Below are 14,967 nucleotides of genomic sequence, written 5' to 3' on the forward strand. Positions count from 1 at the left end.
CCAATTAACCTACAAACCTGCACGTCTTTGGAGTGTGGGAGAAAACTGAAGATCTCGGAGAAAACCCATGCGGGTCACGGGGGAGAACGTGCAAACTCCGCACAGACAGCACCCGTAGTCGGGATCGAACCCGGGTCACCGGCACTGCGAGCGCTGTAAGGCAGCAACTCTACCGCTGCGCCACTGGGCCGCCCCGCTATTTTATTGGAAAAGCATAGTTGCAAGTGGCTGATAATTAAAAATTGATTTAATAGGTTATTAAGTTAAACATACTCTCTAATATATTCTGTAAAATAGCTAATGGCTCGGTAATATAGATATTTGTCAAGTGCTCACAAGTAGAAATGCGTTTAAATTTTTTTTTGAAACTTGGGAATTAATGGGTAGTGAAGTTAGAAAGCTGACTGCACGAAGGGAAAATACCTTTTTACAAAGCAATGCTCCGGGAATTCTCGGTTGGAACGGGTGTCAAAGGTTTTGGGGAGAAGGCAGGAAAATGGGATTAGGAGGCTGAGATCAGCCATGATTGAATGAATGGCGGAGTAGACTCGATGGGCCGAATGGCCTAATTCTACTCCTATAACCTGTTACGTAACTTGTGAATCTTCTTCTTGCGAATGAAACATAAACCAAATGATCTTATAGAGGTGTATAAAATAATAGATCGGGAAGATGCACAGAGTCTCTTGCCCAGCATAGGTGAATCTAGGACCAGGGGACACAGAGGGAAAGGTGAAGGGGAAAAGATTTAATCGGAATCTGAGGGGTAACTTTTTCACACAAAGGGTGGTGGGTGAATGGAACGAGCTGCCGGAGGAGGTAGTTGAGGCTGGGACTATCCCAACGTTTAAGAAACAGTTAGACTGGTACATGGATAGGACAGGTTTGGAGGGATATGGGCCAAACGTGGGCAGGTGGGACTAGTGTAGCTGGGACATGTTAGCCGTTGTGGGTAAGTTGGGCCGAAGGGCCTGTTTCCACACTGTATCACTCTATGTTTAAGAAGGAGCTGCAGATGCAGGAAAATTGAAGGTAGACAAAAATGCTGTAGAAACGCAGCGGGTGAGGCAGCATCTATGGAGCGAAGGAAATAGGCGACGTTTCGGGTCGAAACCCTTCTTCAGACTGTATGACTCTCTGACTGGAGGAATGAGTTATTTTTTTAATTGTGCCATCTCCAGCTTGCAATTACTGTATCTCTGCTTTCACACTGCATCGTGAATCACTCCTTGACATTTCAATGACATTTCGCACAAATTGCTTGTCTTCAGTTCTGTTGGGGTTTTTTTCACAACCTATTATTATTTGTTTAAGCAAACTTCCAGTAACTGGTAAAGAGATCTGAAGAATAAAGTGACTTCATTCAGGGACAGTTGAAGGAAAAGGCATGGCTAATTGTACTGCATTTTATAAGAAAGTTTTCTCCACAATCAAATGTAGAAACGCTTCAATAAATAATAGACAATAGGCAATAGACAACAGGTGCAGGAGTAGAACATTCGGCCATTCAGCCCTTCGAACCAGCATCGCCATTCAATGTGACCATGGCTGATCATCCCCAATCAGTACCCCGTTCCTGCCTTCTCCACCATATCCTCTGACTCTGCTATTTTTAAAAGCCCTATCCAGCTCTCTCTTGAAAGCATCCAGAGAACCAACCTGCACCGCCCTCTGAGGCAGAGAATTCCACACTCACCACTCTCTGTGAGAAAAAGTGTTTCCTCGTCTCCGTTCTAACTCTACTCCCATAACTTGTAACTTGTGAACTTGTGAATGATTGGGAGGAAATCGAATATCTTGCAGAAAATCCACGCAGGTCACGGGGAGAACGTCCAAACTCTGGACAGACAGCACCCGTAGTGGGGATCGAACCCGGGTCTCCGGCGCTGCGAGGCAGCAACTCTGCCGCTGCACCACTCTGTGTGCCCTGTTAGGTTTGGGATTATTATTGTCACATGTACCGAGGTACAATGAAAAGCCTTGTTTTGCATGCTATCCAAACAGATAAAATATACCCTATGTAAATGTAATCAGATCAAACTCAAGCACAATAGATGAAAGCAAAGGGAAAGATACAGAATATAATTCAAAGGTGCTTTTATTTCACATGTGCAAACGAACAGTGAAATTATTTTCTTACATGCAGTGGATGCACAGTGGCGCAGCGGTAGAGTGGCTGCCTCACAACGCCTGAGACGCGGGTTCGATCCTGACTACGGGTGCTGTCTGTACGGAGTTTGTACGCACGCTGGTAGGCGCGGACTCAGTGGGCCAAAGGGCCAGTTTCTGCACTGCATCTCTAAAGTCTAAAGATCAGGCAGCATTTGCAGAAAAAGAGGCAAAATAACTGCTTCAGTGCGAAGACCTTGTTCTCTGCAGCAGGCAGTAAACAATCTAAATTACTAGCTGACACAATGATCAGCCACACCAAACCAAAGCTTAGCAATTGTATTCTATGTTTACTAGCATTATTCAAGTGAGAATTACATAACAGTTAAACAGAAGGTTAAGTACGGATACTTTCAAGAGAGAGCTGGATAGGGCTCTTAAAGATAGCGGAGTCAGGGGATATGGGGAGAAGACAGGAACGGGGTACTGATTGTGGATGATCAACCATGATCACATTGAATGGCGGTGCTGGCTTGAAGGGTCGAATGGCCTACTCCTGCACCTGTTGCCTATTGTCTATTGTCTGGAGAACAAGGATAGGTGGGTTGGGCCCCTTCTAGTAATTTAGGTTTTTTGGGAGTTGACATGTACAGTCGGCTACTGTATTTGTTGAGGTTCTCTTTCTCACACTCTGAGAAGAGTCCCTGCCTATCTAAGTTATCATTCATTCTCTCCCTAATGCCCCTGTCCCACTGAGGAAACCTGAACGGAAACCTCTGGAGACTTTGCGCCCCACCCAAGGTTTCCGTGCGGTTCCCAGAGGTTGCAGGCGATTGCCGGAGGCTGCAGGTAGTGGAAGCCGGTAGGGAGACTGACAAAAACCTCCGGGAACCTCCGGGAACCGCACGGAAACCTTGGGTGGGGCACAAAGTCCCCAGAGGTTTCATTCAGGTTTCCTAAGTGGGACAGGGGCATTATACTTTTCTCCACAATATCTTCCCTTCCCTAGGTCATGTTCACATGTTTTAGGAGCGATATTAGGCCCATCACGTCTACTCTGTGGCTGATCTATCTCTCCCTCCTAACCCCATTCTCCTGCCTTCTCCCCTTAACCCTTGACTCCCTCACTAATCAAGGACGAATGGGTCATAGGTTAGAAGGGTCCCACCTGAAACATGGTCTACGCATGTCCTTCAGGTATGCCTGACCTGCTGAGTTGCCCCAGTAATATGTGCTTTGCTTAAGTCAGAGATCTATAGTTCAGGCTTTTCCCGCTCCAGCTTCTATGTTTAAACAAAATTGAAAGAAAAACATTTGGCGGGAAACTCAAACTAGGGTTGCCAACTGTCCCGTATTAGCCACCTCATCCGTCCCGACGTAGTGCAGCCCGTGGAGTGCAGCAGCAGCAGCAGCAGCACCTTGCCCGTGGCCCCGTCGGTCGGCAGCCCGGCCAGCTGTCCGACCTTCGGACCTTCGCTTACCGCCGACACCACCACCACCACCACCCCTCCTTCTCATGGCCGATCATCGGTTCATGAGTTGGATGGGGCGCCGGACTTTGCGCGCGACGTTGCGCGGCCCGGGCCAAAACTCCTCAGCTGGCCCGCCGGCTGGGCTTTGTGTGCAGTCCAGCACCCGGGCCCAACTCATCATTCACCCAGCCACGGCCGAGTCGGTCAACGAATTACTGTCGGGAATTTGTCCCGTATTTTGACCTTTTGTCCCTTATTCGGGAGTGAGAAAGTTGGCGACCCTACCTCAACCCGAAACGTCACACATTCCTTCTACCCAGAGATGCTGCCTGTTTTATTTTTTTAATATTGGTTTTATCACCTTTTGTGCTCTCTCCTTGTGGCGCTGTGGATGCTGGTTTAGACCGAATACAGACACAAAATGCTGGAGTAAACCTGCATCTGTAGTTCCTTCCTACATACTATTACACAAAATTGCCACTTGGAGACAAGCACATAAGGTGATAAAACCAATACTAAAAATATTTTTTAAAAAGGCGTAGAAAAGGAATCTATCAAAATATATTCACATCAACACACAAAAAATCTTTGCTGTTATATGACAGTAATGATCATTTGAGAGTGCAGTTAAAATCCACTGTGGGTTTTCTGAAAATGTATAAATGCAAATTCACTCACTGGAGTTTAGAAGATTGAGGGGGGCGGGGTCCGCATTGAAGCTTACAGAATAATAAAAGGTGTAGATAGAGTGGATGTGGAAAATATGTTTCCACTGGTGGGAAAGTCTAGGATCAGTGGTCATAGCATTAGAATTAAAGAGCGCTCTTTTCGAAAGGAGGTGAGGAGAAACTTCTTTAGTCAGGGGGTAGTTAATCTGTGGAACTCATTGTCACAGAGGGCTGTGGAGGCCAAGTCTGTGGATATTTTTAAGGCAGAGATAGACAGATTCTTGATTAGAATGGGTGTCAAGGGTTATGGGGAAAATGGGATTGGGAGGCTCTTATCACCAGCCATGATGAATGGCGGAGTGGTCTCGATGGGCCGAATGGCCTAATTCTACTATAACATGTGAACCTGCGAAAATAAGAAAATCAGTCAACAATCAGAACAAGTGGGACCATGCAAACTAATGTTTATGAAGACTTGTTGAAATTAAAAATTAATATAGCAGCAGTAATGAAAAAATAATGATATTAAACTGTGAGAAACTTCCAGAATCTGTCCGTTTTCATCCTGTGAGAGTAAGTATATTGAGGATATCTCAACCACAGTTTATCAACCTACTCGTAATTCAGAGCCATTCCATTAGTTCGGAAGACTGAGCATATTGTATTTGCTATTTGAGACCAGGCAGGTGGAGCAAAATATTCTTTATTGGCGAAAACAATGCTCAAACTACCATGTACCCAGTCAAGATTTAACTATTCCAGCTCCAGTCGATGCGAGGAGCACTAACTACCAAAGATTATAGAGCAGAGCAAGATAGACCACTCCTCCGAAATACAATGGACTGACGTGTAGTACGCAACGGAACGTCACGGCCGCCATTTGTTGATGCCAAACACGACATCTTTGGTAGCAGGGGCGGACTCCACAGTTATACAATCTGCTCTTACATCAGGTCGCAGGGAAAAGCGGGGGAAGAGGACCTTTCCTCCACTCCTGAGTTGATCCAGGACTGATTCTCGGTCCCCCCGATACTAGATGAAGGCGGCTGGCGGGAGAGCCTCAAGCGTCTGCCCGCGGTCGGCGCTCCCGAGGCAGCGGGCAATGCTCCTCTAGTATCTTTGGTGTAATCCGTTCCAAAGATTGATCCCCTCTATCATCCTTGGTGTAATCCGTGTTGTAGGGAACAATGTTTTATAGAGCATCGATCACTTCACACTTTTTTCACAGAGTGGCGCATCTTGCTCTGCTCTATAATCTTTGCTAACTACTGATCACTCTCAAAAACCCGCGAAGAAACCCCCGGTCACGCGATAGTCCCGACCAATGACGTGGGTTCTGAATACCCAGCTTCACCACTAGGTGCTGCTATAGTGTAATTGGAAGCAAAGACCGGTGGACAATTAGTTTTACATGTGTTAACAGGTTCTATAGTGAAAGGCCTGGATGGAGTGGACGTGGAGAGGATGTTTCCACTAGTGGGAGAATCTAGGACCAAAAGGCACAGCCTCAGAATTAAGGGACGTTCCTTTAGGAAAGAGATGAGGAGGAATTTCTTTGGCCAGAGGGTGGTGAATCTGTGAAATTCATTGCCACAAAAGGCTGTGGAGGCCCATGGATAGAGATAGATAGGTTCTTGATTAGTACGGGTGTCAGGGGTTATGGGGAGAAAGCAGGAGGATGGGGTTAGGAGGGAGGGATACTAGATCAATCATGATTGAATGGTGGAGTACACGGCCTTATTTTGCTCCTATCACTTATGATTTCGCAAGTAATTTCATTATTTAGTGGAATTTTATTACACTGTGCAATGGGTATTGTTACCTTGAAAATCTGGGCTGGCATTAAAAACAATAGTTAGCATTGGCAGAGAATTTGCCTTGGGAGATTTGTAGAAGATAGTGTTATGCTATGAATGCAATCTCCAGTATGTTTTATTAACTGCAGAGGGCTGAGGGGCTTTGCACAAATGCAAGCTGGAAACTTGCCTCCTTCACTCTCTTTAAGATTAGAAAACAGCGTCAACATCGAAACATGTCGTATTTCTGGTCAAATCTTTACAGAATGAAGATGACACATCCGTGCTGCCCATCCAAATCCGAATTTATGTTTTTAGGTTGGATCAAGTGATGTGATGCTCACATCTTAAGGAATAAATAAAGACAACAGCAAGAGGGTCCCTGTAGTAATTCAAGTCGCCTGACAAGTTCGAGCGTACAGAATTGTTTACTTATATTAAGGAGCCTTTTTCCCTTTTATCATTTAAAATCCTATCACGCACTTCAGTTTTGATAGGTAACTTTGTCTTTCATTTTTATTCAGTTGCTGAGATTCCACTGTTTAAGATTTTACAAAAAACCCACGCTATTTTTTAACTCTTTAAAACATCTGCCTGGCATCTTTTGCTGAACTGTTTGGGCAGCAAAGCAGCGCAGCGGTAGAGTTGCTGCCTCATGGCCTCAAGGCGACAGGGACCCAGGTTTGATCCTGACCATGGATGCTGTCTGTAGTTTGTACGTTCTCCCTCGTGACCTGCGTGGGTTTTCTCCGGGTACTCCGGTTTCCTCCCGCACTCCAAAGCTGTACAGGTTTAGAGGTTAATTGGCTTGGTAAAATTGTAAATTGTCCCCAGTGTGTGTAGGATAGTATTAGTGTGCAGGGATCGCTGGTCGGTGCGGACTCGGTGGGCCGAAGGGCCTGTTTCCACAGGGCCGATCTCAAAACTAAACTAATAAGAAATCCACAGAATACTGAAAAGGGGAACAAGATCCAAATCCTTAACAGAACAAAGGAACCAAAAATTAAATCAACTAATGGAAGTTCATGAAGATAGACGCAAAAAGCTGGAGTAACTCAGTGGATCAGACAGCATTTCTGGAGAAAAGGAATAGGTGGCATTTTAGGTCAAAACTGTCTGTCCCGCTGAGTTACTCCAGCTTTTTGTGTCTATCTTTGGTTTAAACCAACACCTACATTTCCTCCCTACACATAATGGAACTTCATTACTAATGTTCTATTTTGGTTCAGATTTATGCTGAATTCGGATGATTTTTTTGTGATGGCCAGTTAGACGAAGGAGTTACATAAAGGAGTTACATAAAGATGTCCTTCTGCAGTTGCACTGTAGGTTAATTGGTTTGGTGTAAATATAAATCGTCGCTAATATGTGTGGGATAGTGTTAGTGTACGGGGTAGGCACGGACCCAGTGGGCCGAAGGGCCTGTTTCCACGCTGTATCTCCGAAAACCAAAGTAAACTAACCCAAAAGGCATGAAGGCATTGTTATAAAGGCATGTTGGCCTTCATAACAAGAGGAGTTGAGTATAGGAGCAAAGAAGTCCTTCTGCAGTTGTACAGGGCCATAGTGAGACCACACCTGGAGTATTGTGTGCAGTTTTAGTCCCCTAATTTGAGGAAGGACATTCTTGCTATTGAGGGACTGCAGAGTAGGTTTACAAGGTTAATTCCTGAGATGGCGGGACTGTGATATGCTGATAGAATGGAGCAGCTGGGCTTATATATTCTGGAATTTAGAAGGATGAGAGGGAATCTTATTGAAACATATAAGATTATTAAAGGTTTGGATAAGATAGAGGCAGGAAACATGTTCCCGATGTTGGGGGAGTCCAGAATCAGGGGCCACAGTTTAAGAATAAGGGGTAAGCCATTAGAACGGAGATGAGGAAAATCTTTTTCTCACAGAGAGTTGTGAGTCTGTGGAATTCTCTGCCTCAGAGGGTGGTGAAGGCCGCTTCTCTGGATGCTCTCAAGAGAGAGTTAGATAGAGGTCTTAAAGGAAGCGGAGTCAAGGGATATGGGGAACAGTCAGGAACGGGGTACTGATTGTGGATGATCAGCCATGATCACATTGAATGGCGGTGCTGGCTCGAAGGGCCGAATGACCTCCTCCTGCACCTATTGTCTATTGTCCATTGTCTATTGACCTTATGAAATTATTTTTTATTAATTTATGGCCCCAACCACGGGTGAACAAAGGAGGAGGACTGGCCGAACTTTGTTGCCTTCCACCACAGTGAAGAATGCTGTGGTGGATGTTTGTGTTAAATTCTATTGTGCACGGTGTGTTCTTTTTTTTTAAGTGTATCGCTGCTGGCAAATTCATTTCACTGCACTTTCTTCGTTAGTGCATGTAACGAATAAATTTGACTTTGACTTTTGAAAAAATCACTAATAATTTTTTTTTTTTCCTCCTTCCCTTTTCTGTCATGCAGCCAGAGAAGACAACTCCGCCACTTTCCGAGGATCCGAGTACTTCTGCTACGACCTGTCCCAGAACCCCATCCAGAGTAGCAGTGACGAGATCACCCTGTCTTTCAGGACCTGGCAGCGCAACGGACTGATCCTACACACAGGGAAGTCAGCCGACTATGTAAACCTAGCGCTGAAAGACGGAGCGGTTTCCCTAGTCATTAACCTGGGATCTGGTGCTTTTGAGGCGTTGGTTGAACCAGTAAATGGGAAGTTCAATGACAACGCCTGGCACGATGTCAAAGTGACACGCAATCTGCGACAGGTAATGGTGGAGCCGTGTGCTGAGCTGCTAAACTGAACGGTAAAAAAAAAAACACAAAAGCAAAAAAAAAAAATTAAAAAATTGTCAGGCAGGATTGGGGGTGAGATAAAGATGAAACTGGTTTATGGTCACAACACAGCTCAAACTAACAGATCTATCTATCCTTTCACCCCCTCCTCCCTCCCACCCCACCCCACCTCCACCTTCCCTCCATCCTCGAAAGAAAAAAAAAATTGCTGATGGTTTATTTCACAATCCTCAAAGCCTGTTTTCTTTACTTTTTCTTTTCTTCATTCTCAGTTGAGTTTGTTCAGTGTCCTATCTTTGAAAGAGCTTGATGGCCTTTGTTGGTTTGATTTCTGGTTCCATTTTGTTCTGTTGAGCATTTGGAGATCTTGTTCCCCTTATCGGTTTTTTCCATTCTGGGCCTTTCCCATTATTATTTATTGGTTTAGCTGTTTCGTTTTTTTTTTAACCATTTTCATGCATTTATTACGGCTGAGTGGTTTGAGCTTGTAAAACCTCGCACGCTGGAATGTGTTTGTGTAAACTCGTTGTTTTCTATCTGGCTGGCTGCAAATCTTTTCTTTTGTCTGTATACGTACGTACGTGAGTGATTTCCTTCGCTCAGTTTGGAGCACTAATTGTCCCTGCCTTGACCCATTTTACTTCATTCTTTGCTTCCTTAGGCAGCAATCTCTGTCAGGGGCCATCTCTTTTCTTGATGGCTTTGGACGTATGAATGCCTCCTGTTAATAATAACTTCACCCTGTTAAAAAGGTCCCAGGACTAATGACACTGACTATATCTTCTGCAAGAGAGCGTCAAGATGTCGAGCCAGATTCTTGTCACTGCCAGCCGAGTCAGTCATCGTGTTTCTTTTCCAACGGTTAAACATAGGCTATTGTCATTTATTCTTGAAATCTCTGGATGGTTTCCAATCGCACGTATAGATGTTGTGTTGTACTTTCCCAGAAAGATTTGGTAAAAGTCAGATAGAAAGAGGAATTGTCGTTTTGGATTTCGTTAAACCGAGACTATTTTCCGTCAGGTGAAAGTGAAACAGGCATTAATAGACTTTTGAAAAAGCAATCGATCCCTCTTAAGATTCAGAATGAAACATCTTCCAAGGTGGCACATTGACAGCACCAAGAAACAAACGCACTTTTAGGATCCACCTCAGCATTGAATTCAGTTAGGTCTGTGGTGACAGTAATGTTCTGTGATGAGGTGTACGAAATGAAGCTCTTCCTGTTTTGTTGTTTAAGAATCGGAGGTCACTGTACTTAAATATTCGAACTGACGCCAAACCAGTTGTTGAGAACTTTTTTTTTTTTTGACTAGTTTTTTTTGGTCTGCTTTGGTCCTGAGGAATTCGTTGCATCTACTTTTATATGTCGAAGACCCGCTTTTTTTTTGTTAAAAAGGGAGAAAAAAAACTAACACTGATCATTCATGGAATGTGTCATTTTTTTTACTAACAGTTACCTAACCAACTAATGTACTAACACCCTAATTATCATCATGTTTTATTTTAAGTAACAAGCGTTCTGTTCACAATTTTTAATTTCCTTTCTTCCCCTCTTCCGCAAAGCACTCAGGCATTGGACACGCTATGGTAAACAAACTACATTGTCTGGTAGATATCATTCTTATTGTCTCTTTTTTTGGGTTTGCCGTGTGTTCCCCTCTTCCTCCCTCTTCCCCCCCTCCGCCCCCCCAACCCCTTCTTCCTTTTTTGTTTGGTCAGTGTAGACACCATCACAGCGAGGAAATGGGGTTGGTATTTCAGCCACTTTTTTTCTCTTTCCCCCCCTCTCCTTTTCTCCTTTCCCTTTCCAACCACCACCACCACCACCACCAGTTTGTCTTGTTATTATTTTCCTTTCGTTCCAGTTTTTATTTTCCTCTTTTTTCTTCTCTCTCTCTTTCTCTCTCTCTCTATCTCTCTTTCCTCGTCGCCAAAGCACTTTTAGTTCGGACCGTGACAGGGGGGGGGGGTGGCCCTTTAGCCCGATCGAGTCAGCCTTCTGTGTCTCATCACGGTGGCTGTAGGCGGACTGACGAGGGGCTCAGCCAAAAACCCCCCCAGAAATGGGCTCCGCCAGTTTTCACTCTCTGCACACCGCATGGCATGGCCATTTTTCCTTAACATCTGCGGCGTTACCGGGAAAAATCGAAGAACCCCAGTTCTCCATCCGACATCTGCCTTTCTAACCTACTTCCACTAACATGTCTCGTGTTAACCTCTCCCCCTCCTCTCTCTCTCCCTCCCCCCCCCCCTTGGCACTCTCCACCCCTCTCCACCACATACACACCACCGCCCCTCCCAACTTTCTCATCTGTTTTATCTGCATGCAAAAGACAACAGTGCTACTGTCGTTGAAACCCCTCTCCACAATCTTTTGTTCCCATGGCTTTTGTTTTGGCACGAGTGTGTGGGGTTTTGGCACATGCATGGGTTGTTCCCCCCCCCCTCTCCCCCCTTTTGGTTTTGGGGGTTTTTCGTTTCTCTCTCTCTTTCTTCGTTATTTTTCACTTTTTTCCCCTTCTGATTCCCCCCCCCCCCACCCCCACCCGAGTGGTTTGAAGAATGAGCTAATGCAGGCTGCTCACAGTGATGGAATTGGTGACTTTTTTTCTCATGGTTGAGCTTATCACTCATGTCATGCATATTCATGCTGTGGACGGTAAGAGTTCTCTCCGAATGCATGCTTTGTCAGTGTTCTACAGAACCAAGAAAGCCCAGGCAACAGAATCTCAAAAAAAAAAATCCCCCAAGAAAACGAAAATCCAAAATAATATTTTTGTTTTTCCCATCTGAATGATTCCTCCGACTCGAATTTTTTTTTTTCTCCTCTCTCCTGAGAAATAAATTGGCGTGACAGCAATAGATGGTTCCATTTTCTTGCCTGCACTGTTCCTTCCATTGTGTTAAAAAAAAAACACACGCACACACAGTTTGGACCCATCCAAGTGAGAATCTTGAATAAGGAGCCAGAACCGACAAGCATGGGCAGACTAAATGAAAAAAAAAAAATGTTCTTCTACAACTTTATCTACTGTATAAATACAGACCAGAAAATGGGACTTGCGAGTGTTTGCTCAAGGACTAGGAACCAAACGTAAACTCGAAACAAACTCACACACATGAAAGGTTGATTAAACTCAGGCAGGTGCCGGACAGCACAATGTGTAAAGGTCAATGTTGGCCGTTTTTCTCTTCATTATGTCCTTTGACTAGGTCACCATTTCAGTGGACGGCATCCTCACCACGACAGGTTATACCCAGGAAGACTACACCATGCTGGGATCTGACGACTTCTTCTACGTCGGAGGAAGTCCGAGTACGGCCGACCTGCCTGGCTCTCCCGTCAGCAACAACTTCATGGGATGCCTCAGAGAGGTAGAGTCAGTCGATTGTGTTTGCTGTATTCTTGCCGCTTTGACAATTGCGCCTTGCGTTGAGTTCAACCGTGTCTTCTGCACACCTGCTTGGTCCGTGACCAAGATCATATTCGTTTTCAAGAGAGAGCTAGATTTGGCTCTTGGGGCTAAAGGAATCGAGGGACTCTGGGGAAAATGCAGGAACGGGGGTACTGATTTTGGACGATCAGCCGTGATCGTATTGAATGGCGGAAGTAGACAAAAAATGCTGGAGAAACTCAGCGGGTGAGGCAGAAGAGCCCAGAAGAAGGGTCTCGACCCGAAACGCCGCCTACTCCGTTTCTCCATAGATGCTGCCTCACCCGCTGTGTTTCTCCGGCATTTTTTGTCTACTTTCGATTTTTCCAGCATCTGCAGTTCCTTCTTAAACATATTGAATGGCAGTGCTGGCTCGAAGGGCCGAATGGCCTACTCCTGCACCTATTTTTCAACGTTTCTACGTTTTCTATATGGACCTTTTGTTCCCATGGCTTTTGCTGAAGTGACTCCCAAGTGGTGGCGAGCACCACATTAGTTCCTCTGTCCTGGTAAATAATCTGTTGGATGGGACCGCAGATGCTGATTTACACTGAAGACAGACACAAAATGTTGGGGTAACTCAGCGGGGCAGGCGGTATCTCCGGAGAGACGGAATTGGGGTCGAGACCATTCTTCAGACAAGCTTCACTTCCTCAACCTGAAGAAGAGTCTTGACCCTTGAAATGCTACCCATTCCTTCTCTCCAGAGATTCTGCCTGTCCCGTTAAGTCCCTCCAGCATTTTGTGTTTATCTTTGGTAAATAACCTTCTCCGATACATTTTGTGATCATCGTCTTATACGTCTGCCTCCGGAATATGCACCCTGCCCCACCAACCCCTTGAGAATATATTGTCTTGTCTTGATATTTTGTCAATCCGTTTCATAATGTTACATACGTCTATTAGGCCAAGGAAACGTACAGCTGGAGAGAAGGCTATTCAGCCCATCGTATTGATGCCGGCCACTTCTTTGCAGTTAGAACAGTGATTAATTTAAGATTAGCCTCACTCTGACAGTGGAGGAGGCCCAGGACAGAAAGGTCCGTGTGGGAAATGGGAAGGGGAATCAATAGTGATTGGCAACCGGGAGATCAGGTTGGTCCAGGCGGGCTGAGCGAAGGTGTTCGTGAAACGATCGCCCAGTCTGCGTTTGGTCTCGCCGATATATAAGAGTCCATATCTTAAACAGCGGATACAGTAGATGAGGTTGGAGGAGGTGAGAGTGAACCGCTGCCTGACCTGAAAGGAGTGTCGGGGTCCCGGGACAGAGCCGAGGGGGGAGGTATAGGGTCAGGTGTTGCATCTTCTGCGGTTGCAGGGGAAGGTACCTGGGGAGGAGGTGGTTTTGGTGGGAGGGGATTAGTTAAGCGGGGGAGTTGCTGTTCCTGAGCATGGACGTTACAGTTTTCAGGCTCCTGTCCCTTCTTCCCGATGGCAGAGTCAGGGGATACGGGGAGAAGGCAGGAACTGGATACTGATTGTGTATGATCAGCCATGATCACATTGAATGGCGGTGCTGGCTCGAAGGGCCGAATGGCCTACTCCTGCACCTATTGTCTATTGTCTATTGTCTATTGACCAGGGTGGGTGTGGGTCTCTGGTGTTGCTGGCTGCCTTTATGAGGCAGCGACTCCTGGAGATCCCATCGATGGTGGGGAGGTCAGAACCGGTGATGGCAGTGTTCATCAGGTGGTCATGCTGATATTTTGTTCTATGGGGGAGGGCCTGCCGTTGTTCCTGTCCTTGCAAAGTTCTGACAGCTGGTGCAATTGCCATCAATTTTGTTGACAGAGTTGCCGATGCCAGGCCGGAAACAGTAACACATCATTAGTTTTACAGCTCCATCTTGCCATGTTTTGCTTTGACATTGAAAACAGCGTCAAGCTGGTGAAAGGTCTGTAACTTGAGGCCATCGACTGACACCCGCATGTCGCAGCATTGACCTCTGCATATGCGCCGTGGAGAGCATCTTATCTATCGGGATGCATCGCAGCACGGTTTTGGGAACAACTCCGAACCAAGACTTAAAGAAATTGCAGCGAATTGTCGACACAGCCCAGACCGTCACACAAACCGTCCTCCCTTCCATTGACTCCATCTACAGACTTGGTACTGGAGTCGGGCGTTTCAATGCCAGCGTGTGGAGGTGGGGACTCCGCCAGAACCCAGCCTGTGAATGCAGAGCAGAACAACAGACGGCCAACCGTGTCATCTCTGGGTGCCCGTTCTACCACCCACCAAATGGAGCTCTGTCAGGGCCTGGCAGACATTGACGCAGAGACAACAACCTGGCTGCTCAACACCCGGCTTGAGATCTAACTATTCCTTTGGTTTATGTTTCATTCGCAAGAAGAAGAAGACTGAAGCCAATTAACCTACAAACCTGCATGTCTATACGTGCTGCACAGTAATCTTTGAAGGCCAAGTTTACATATATTACTTAGTTTAGTTTAATGATACAGCATTGAAACAGGCCCTTCGGCCCACCGAGTCCGTGCCGACCAGCGATAACCCTATACACTAGTTCTATCCTGCGCACTAGGGACAATTAACCTACAAACCTGCACGCCTTTGGAATGTGTGAGGAAACGTACAGACAGCACCCATAGTCAGGATTGAACCTGGATCTCTGGCGCTGTAAGACATCAACTCTACCGCTGCGCCATTGTGCCACACTGCAGTGCTATTGTGCACATCCTCCAGAGATGGTGCCAGCATGAC

The 14,967-nt window shown here is 45.8% G+C and overlaps 1 protein-coding gene across 7 annotated transcripts in view; it reads left to right on the forward strand.

Moving 5' to 3' along the window:
* The window catches only part of nrxn3a (neurexin 3a), a 1,361,409-nt gene that overhangs the window by 385,743 nt on the left and 960,699 nt on the right, over positions 1-14,967 (forward strand). For all 7 annotated transcript variants that reach the window (XM_055640186.1, XM_055640188.1, XM_055640185.1 and 4 more), the window contains exons 4-5: positions 8,480-8,781; positions 12,026-12,187. In XM_055640186.1, coding sequence (XP_055496161.1) covers positions 8,480-8,781; positions 12,026-12,187 — 464 coding nt within the window. The remainder of the gene's footprint in view (positions 1-8,479; positions 8,782-12,025; positions 12,188-14,967) is intronic.

The sequence above is a fragment of the Leucoraja erinacea genome, chromosome 9 (assembly GCF_028641065.1).
Source record: "Leucoraja erinacea ecotype New England chromosome 9, Leri_hhj_1, whole genome shotgun sequence".
Taxonomy (NCBI): domain Eukaryota; kingdom Metazoa; phylum Chordata; class Chondrichthyes; order Rajiformes; family Rajidae; genus Leucoraja; species Leucoraja erinaceus.